Source organism: Sciurus carolinensis, chromosome 14 (genome assembly GCF_902686445.1).
Source record: "Sciurus carolinensis chromosome 14, mSciCar1.2, whole genome shotgun sequence".
Lineage (NCBI taxonomy): Eukaryota > Metazoa > Chordata > Mammalia > Rodentia > Sciuridae > Sciurus > Sciurus carolinensis.
The window spans coordinates 7,251,968-7,259,766 of record NC_062226.1 but is presented as its reverse complement, the minus strand read 5'-3'; the positions used below and the strand labels follow the sequence as shown (position 1 = coordinate 7,259,766).

General features: G+C 53.4%; 1 protein-coding gene and 1 long non-coding RNA gene across 23 annotated transcripts in view; one reads left to right on the top strand and one right to left on the bottom strand.

Annotated features, from left to right (window-relative positions):
- Positions 1 to 293: 293 nt before the first annotated feature.
- Positions 294 to 6,461, bottom strand: LOC124964403 (uncharacterized). Its single transcript, XR_007104956.1, has 3 exons — positions 6,288 to 6,461; positions 3,796 to 3,895; positions 294 to 3,555 (listed from the first exon to the last, which is right to left on the bottom strand). It is a non-coding gene; the product is annotated as an uncharacterized LOC124964403 (long non-coding RNA).
- The window catches only part of Dnm1 (dynamin 1), a 40,609-nt gene continuing 38,336 nt past the window's right edge, over positions 5,527 to 7,799 (top strand). For 13 of the 22 annotated variants that reach the window (XR_007104954.1, XR_007104955.1, XR_007104951.1 and 10 more), the window contains exon 1: positions 5,527 to 5,800. Coding sequence is in view for 13 of the 22 variants with exons in the window: in XM_047524647.1 (XP_047380603.1) it covers positions 5,640 to 5,800 (161 nt within the window). In the remaining 9 variants the exon portion in view is untranslated. The remainder of the gene's footprint in view (positions 5,801 to 7,799) is intronic. The other 9 variants (XM_047524650.1, XM_047524651.1, XM_047524652.1 and 6 more) reach the window with 1 other exon arrangement.

The window sequence follows — 7,799 nt, the reverse complement described above, 5'->3', positions numbered from 1 at the left end:
TACATAATCCCTAGCACTGGTGCTGGCACACAGAGACTAGCGAATTGCCAAAGTAAAAACACTAAAAATAATGCTGGTGCTGGTGAAGGTAGGAAGCTAGCGCTTACTTCCTGAGTTGGTTCATTTTTTCTGGAAAGCAATTTGCAAATTTTCTGTCAAGATTTCAGAACACAGTTCTTCCCTTTGACCAGGTAACTCCACTTGTAGGAATCCAGCCCAAGAAAATGATCAGAAATGAGACTTTAAAAAACAGTAGGTTGTTCACAAGAACATTATTTATGCTGTATGGAAAAGAATCAACTTTAGGGGAACAGTTAAATAAATCATGGTGGTCGTCCCTTAAGGAATAGCACACAACCACCAGAAATTACAAAGGATATTTAAACACAATATATGATATGACATGAACTCAGCAGGTTACAAAACTGCATACACTGTATGTCTTGGTTTTGGAAAAAATAAATATTTGTGGGCTTATGGGGGGTTTCACTTTCTCTCCCTTTTCCTAATTTGCAATAATAGGCTTGGATAACTATATCCTGGGGTTAGTGAGAACTTCACTTTTTAGTGTATTTGATCTCATGCTGCCTCCTTGAGGATCATACAAGATAGGAGAAGGGAGTGCTCTGGGCACACTGGAGCTGATTGCTTTTAATCAGCCTCTTGCAGGCAAAGGCCCTGGAAGAATATCTTTGGAGGGAGAAGAGAGGTCCATCCCTATGCACCCCAGATGAAGCCCAAGGTCATAGAACCAACTCACTTGAGTGGTCTCTATCACAAAATAAATTCTTACACTCACACTGATCTATATTCAGATTTATTCTGCTCCTGTCCCCTCCCATGATGATACCACATAATGTAATGATTATAGCTTTGGAATGTGTCTTAGTGCCTGATAGTGTAAGCCTCTGACATTATCTTTCGTTAAAGAACAAATCTTTCAGCTGGGATCAACTCAGTAGGAGAGCATTTGCCTAGCATTCGGAAGCCCTGGGTTCAATCCCCAGCACCATAAACAAAACAAACAAATTCTTGCTGATTCCCAACCACATATTTTCTGTATATTTTTCATGTAGATGATAGAATTTTGTCAAACTTCTTCCTACACCCAACAATCCATCTGAATTTTGACTGATTTTGCATTAAATGTGTTTCAGTTAAACAAATGACATCTTTACTCAGTTTAAAAAGGAAGTAAAGTCTCCAATTATTGAAGCTTTACATTGTGCTTTGGGTTTGGAGGTTTCTTCACCTAACCCTCTGTAATTTCTATGGTGGCGAATGTCACTTTTTCCCATTATACCTTCTAAGTGGCTATGGATTATGGCAGCTTTATTTTGTGATCTGGTCATGTAACCTCACGTTATTTCCGTCTTCAGTGATGTCATGTACTTCTTGATGGCAGGAAGCAGCTTCTGCGTCGTCCCCATATCCCTGGGAACCAGGGTGGCCCTACACATCACAGGGTTGCCTGGGAAGGTCAATGAAACTAGCAAGTGAACGAATGAATCCAGGAAGCGATTTCCTCCCTCTGTCCTGGGCTGGTGTTCATGCTGGCAGCTCTTCCCTGCTTGACATCTACGTCCATCCCGCTGTAGCGACCAGCCCCAGCCAAGCATCCAGCACAGCACACCAAACGGCAGTAAGGTGAGCCCCCCAACCAGACTCCCTAGCTCAGAATTCCCAGGAACAGGCTGTGCTCAGCAGCGGCTCCAAGTCAGGCAAGAGGCAGGGGAAATGGAAGACCATATGCTTATCACGTGGCCTCCCAGTGGCTGCCGCCCACTTATGCCTCTTCCTATCAATAAACAGGGTGAGGGAGACAGAAGACAGAGGTGGGGACAAGCCAGGATGTGCACAGGCTTGTTGCTGCCACTATCTTCTGGAGCAACCGGGGGCAGGTCCCCTCCTGTCCTCAGGGCCGTCCCTTCTGAAGAGGACCCATGTGTGGGTAACAGGCCTCCTCTCCTCTCCCCGCACCTGGTCACACATCCAGCCACATCCTCTGCTTCCTTCATAAGACTGAAGAAGTCTCTGGCCGGCGCGATGCCCATGTGATTGAATCACGCTAATTGCAGTGCTCCATAGTCACTGTTCCAAGCTTTCCCTAAATTGGTATGACGTCACTGAATCCTCACAGAGTCTTGCAAATTGGGCTCTATTCTTGTCCCCCTCTCAGAGATGAAGAAACTGAGGCTCGGGAGGTAAACTGACTGATTGGAGGTCATCAGGTTAGAAAGTGGCACAGCTGGGGTGAGACCGCATTGCAGCAGGGCCTGGCCACTGGTCAGCCCCGTGGAAGAACACAGGATGAAGGAGCGGCTCCGAGGCCCAACCCAGCAGCTGGTCACTGAATACAATGGCTTGAGCCGGGAGTTGTATAAGGACATCCACATCAGCGAGTGTCTTTCAGCACCTGCCATGTTCACAAGAGAGCGCTCCCTAGGGGCTAGGGTAGGGTCTGTGCATTACAAAGGTGCAGATGGCATGACGTAGGGTACCACGTGGCAGCGGGTCACACCACCTGTCACATCGTGACTCCATCACTTCTTGGCTTTGTGACCTTCCCACATCACCCGTTAACCTTTCTGTGCCTCAGTTTCCTCATCTGTCAAAATGAACTAATCAGGCTTCTTTCCGAAGCTGGTGGTGCGTCCCTTAGCACAGTGGCTGCGGGGAGACGCCCAGGGAATGCCATCCGTTCAGCACAGTTGGTGGTCAAAACTTTTGGAGTTCAAGAGAGAATCCTGCCTCCCGGGCACTCAAAGTGGAGGATCAGAGTCATTTCTAAGACTCTCATTTAATTCACTCAGCTGCCCTGAGCCTGGGACACACACTGCAGCGGCTCTCCTTCAGCCCCTACTAAGCCCAGTGCAGAAAACACGGCCCGGGAAATTTCAGATCTTTCCTATCTGACTTCAAACCTTCATGCTGCTTCCCTGTCCCCAGCGTCCTACCTCCTTCACACCCCAAGTGGTATTCCATGTAGCCCCCGACCCCCGTTTTCTTGTACTGGAGAAGGAACCCAGGGTCTCACACCTGCTAGGCAAGTACTCCATCACTCAGAGACACCACATGCCCTTTTCTTTTTCTTTTTTGAAACAGGGTTTTGGTAAGTTTCCAAGGCTGACCTTGAACTTGTGATCCTCCTGAGCCTCCAAGTAACTGGAATTGTAGGTATGTGCAGCCACACACAGTCTCTTCACTCATCGTTCAGGTCCAACCTAGTCATTTCAGTAGACCAGGGAGCAAAATCAGGGCACCTCCAAATAGTGAAAATCTATGCAGCCATGAGCAAGGAATGTGGTGGATCTGAAAGACGTAATCTAAGACGTAATGTTTCTAAAAAGCAAGTTGCACATAATACATATCAGAACTTCTCCAACTTTGATGTGCACAGAAATCTCCTGGAGTCCTTGGCTCTTGTTAAATACAGACCATGATGCAACAGGTCTCAGGTGAGGCCTGAGACTGCATTTCTGACCAACTCCCCACGAGGTTGCTGGCATGGTATCAGTGATACTGCATTCGAGGGTACTTAGTATGATCCAGTTTCTGTGAAAACAAAATGGAACAAAACAAATACATACGGAGGGTGGAATCCAAAGGATAGACCCTAAGTCATAGATATTTAGGTAAATCTCTTGGTGCAAGGATGACTCGAGGCTTTCAAATATTTGTATGAAGCCTGATTTTTATAAAAAGTCCCACTATTGTAATTAGGGGGAAAAAAGATGAAAAACAATAAAAGCCTAGTAAAGACAGCACCCCTCCAGACAGACATCTGTGACTTACCACCCGCCCAACTGAATGGTGCTGTTCGTCCCAGCTCCCATCTCTGCCCTCTCTGGTCCTCAGAGCATGTGGGGTTATGTGGAACTGATGCTTCAGCTGGCTGGAAAGGGATCATCGTCAGGATTGTCACAGCTAGGGCCTAATAAGGGCTCCTGAGTACCAGGCCCGGGTCCTGCCCCACACAGGCACTCTGCCCTAGCACCATGCCCATTATCCAGATTACACAACTGAGGCTCAGCGATGTGGAAGGACCTGGATCAGACAGCTTGTCTGAGGCTCCTAACCTGCTCCCTGGGGTTCATAGGCTTTGGGTCTACTCATTCACCCCTGCCTGCCTGGCAAATCCATCCTGACCAACCCATTCTCTGTCCACCCTCTGCACGGTAGCAACACAAACCCTGCCCTGACGGTGCTTCCTGAGCTTCCAGACCTGCTTCCTTGCTCGTCACCATCAGGCGGGCTTATGTCTATTGCCTGACTCGTGCATCATCCCTTTCTTGCATTAGCCCTAAGCCACATGCAGGAAGGACTTCGGCCATTTTATCTCTAGGGTCTAGCACAGCACCTAGCTCAATAGAAACGCACTCCGGGTAAGAAAACTGAACAGTTTCCAACTCATGGGTCACTGGTCTAGTCCCCCACCCTGTTGTCGGTACAGGGAAATGACCTGCTGAGACCCCAAACAGCAGAGGAGGTTGCCTCCCCTTCCTAGCCTCCTTGTGGTGAGTTCAAATTAAGTTTCTTAAGTGAAGAGGCAGATGGCTGGGCCTGGCACCCCATGGCCTCTCTAAATCTGGAAGGATTTAGCCGGAAAGGGTTATGGTGGTTGTGGATTTGATTCCGTATTGTGCCACCATCTTGATGGAGTTAGGCCAAGGGTGTCTCTCTCTAGGACAAGAACTTCCAGCTCTCCCAAGGGTCTTGCTAGCATCAGGATCTTTGTCCCTGCTCTTCCTTCTGCCTGGCATGCTCTTCCTCTTGATCTGCCTGTGACCTACTCTGTCTCTTCTCCAAGGCCACTTCTTTGAGAACCCAATTCCTTCCAGGCTAAAATGACTTTTCCACAATCATAGATAACTCTTCATATGCCCCTTTTATTTCTTCCATTGTTCTTCCCATGAAAGATTTCTGCTTTTACGATTTCACTTACCTCTTATTGGTTTGCCATCTTACACCTTTATATAAGATCTATGAGGCCAGAAACCTGACTGTCTTATTCAGTGCTGAATCTCCAGGCCTAGGATGGGGCCTGGTTTACAGTGGGTGCTCAGTAAGTATTTGTTTAATTAATGCTCCGTCTGTCTCCTTCGAGGAAGAGAGAAAATGAGGCCCAGACAGGAAGGGGCATGCTAGAGATTAGTGTCAGAACCTAGGGCAGTAGGCAGCAAGGTCAAGAGGAACTCGGTCAGGGATCTGCGACCTTGGAGCAGTTTGATAGTCTCTCCAGTCCTCAGTTTCCCCAACTGTAAGATGGAATAAGGCAACTATAACCACCATCCCAAAGCTCAGTGCTAAGGGTGGTATCCAGCCCACTGCCAGAATGATATCCTCGGCGCAGCATCTGTACCCCCGGACACTGGTAAAGCGCCCCAAAATCCGCAGAAGGAGAAAACTGCAACACCCATAGTACCCCGGGAGGCGCCTGCGCACGGCCGCCAGCCCGCAGAGCCGCGCGCGCCCTCTGGTGGCCGCCCGACGCGGCGCTCCGCTCGGATCCCCGAGGGGCGGGGGGCCCGCGGCGCACGCAGTCGGGGCGCGCGGCTGCAGCGGCGGAGCCGGAGCCGAGAGCGGGAGCCGGAGCGGGAGCGGCGGCCGGATCGCAGCCCGCGGGGCCCGCCGCAACCATGGGCAACCGCGGCATGGAGGATCTCATCCCGCTGGTCAACCGGCTGCAGGATGCCTTCTCCGCCATCGGCCAGAACGCGGACCTGGACCTTCCGCAGATCGCGGTGGTGGGCGGCCAGAGCGCCGGCAAGAGCTCGGTGCTTGAGAATTTCGTAGGCAGGTAGGAGCGGCGCGCCCCCGAGCGCGCCCCCCGCCCCCCGGGGCCCCGGGCTCCGACGGCGCCGCGACCTCCCAGCCCCGGGGCTGCGCCGGCGGACGGCGCGCCCCCACCCCCTGCCGAGGGAGGCGGCCCTCCCCCACCGCGCGAGCCCCGGGGCGGCAGTGGCCCCCCCAGTCTGCGGACGTCGTCCAGCCGCCGGCCGCGGGATCACGCCCCCTCCTCCGCCCCATCCTTCAGGGAGGACCGCGCTCTGCCCGGGGACCGGTGACCCCCAGCCCGAAACGGTCGCCCAGGGGGCCGCGTTACTCAGCGCCTGCCTTCGGCCGGGGAGTCCCTAGGAACGGGCAACCCCCGGGGCAGCGCCCCTTCGCACCCTGGGCTCCCGGGGGTCAGTCCCTGGGCCTTGACGGGCGACCTCCCCGGCTCCGGGAGGAGGACGTAGCCCTGGGCTTCGAGGACCGCACAGCCGCCCCGCTGACACACACACCTCTGCGGCTCCCGCCGCCATCCGTGCGCAGCGGCGGAGGGGGAGGCGCGGGCTGCGGACGAGGAGGGGAAGGGGAGGAGGAGACACTTCTGATCCCGTTCCGAGCGGCCCGCCCGGCCTCGCCGCTGCCCCTGGGTCGGGGGCGCCGCTCAGCGTCGACCTGCCCAAGGCCTGGCGGAGCGATTGTGATGGAGGGAGAAGGCAGCGGAGGGTAGAGATGACTAAGACAGGAGGCAGGATGGCAGGGAGGGGGGAGCCATTTGCAGAACCTAATCCCCCTCCCGCCTCTGATCCCACAAGGCGCTGGGAGGGCCAGGTGACAGAGTGGGGAGCACCCGCAAAGACAAAGGGTCCTGGGATCAAGGTGGGCAGGCAGGGTCGTGACACCCCAGGCCTCCCTCTGAGAAGATAGAGATGACTTTCTGGTGCTGAGAAGGAGCAGAGAGGATTCTGCTGGTGCGGGAGGCAGATGGGGGGCTGGGCAGGCTGAGGCAGGAGAGTTGACACCTTCCCCTCCATCATCAACCTCTCTCCACTCTCCAGGAACCCTCACTTTCTTCCAATGACCTTCATGGCTAAGGAAGTGGTTGGCATGTGGGAAAGGGAGGCAGGGGCCCCTCCACCCAGAAGGACAGCAGTTCTGTAGGGTAACATCCAGGTTGTGCTGTGAAACCTCAGGCATGTCACTTGCCCTCTCCGTCCCTCAGTTCCCATATGTTTAGTATGAACTGTTGGAATGGACTGGATGGTTGTTCCTGCCCCTCAAATGTCCCTGGAAGACCACTGCCAACCCTAGAGAGACAGGATGAGGACCTGAGTGGAGCGATGTGTCGTGGGATGTTGGAAAGTACCCCCCTCCCAGGACATGCCCATCTGGCCAGCACAGAGGGAGGCCTTCTGTCTCCAGGACAGCTCCTGCAGAACTCCCCTTCAGATCATGTGACCCAGAGCTGCCGAGGAACATAGTCAGCCCCTTCCCCACAGCCTGTCCTGCACTCAGGGTTAGGGGCAGAGGGTCCCCTGGAGACGATGGTACCCAGGTGTGTCCAACACTTTACAGTGTACAAACCATATTCTACCTCTTGTTGTTAAATATTTGCTGTGCCAGGCTGGGTGGTCTGGGCAAGTGTGTAGAGTCGGGGACCTCAGCTCCTCTCCATAGAGCCCCTCCCTCATACCCCACACCTTGCTGAGTCCTTCACAGGCTCACAGCAGCCTCTGGGAGGCAGGCATGTGAAGTCCACCCTCCAGATAGGGAAACTGAGACCCTGGAGGTTAAGTAGATGCCTTGCCAAGGTCACACATTCAGGAAGGGCAGCACATGTCAGCGCCAAGCCCTGGTCCCTGATTGTGACCAAGAGCAGACTCTGAGGGCCAGTCCCTGCACTGGGCATGGGAACGGGCAGTTGTGTGGACTTCATTTTCCTTATCTGAGGAATGGGAACACTGGCAACTGCTGGCCCTGCCTTCCTGGCTGGTGGCTGTGGGTGCCGAGACCTTATTGTAAACATG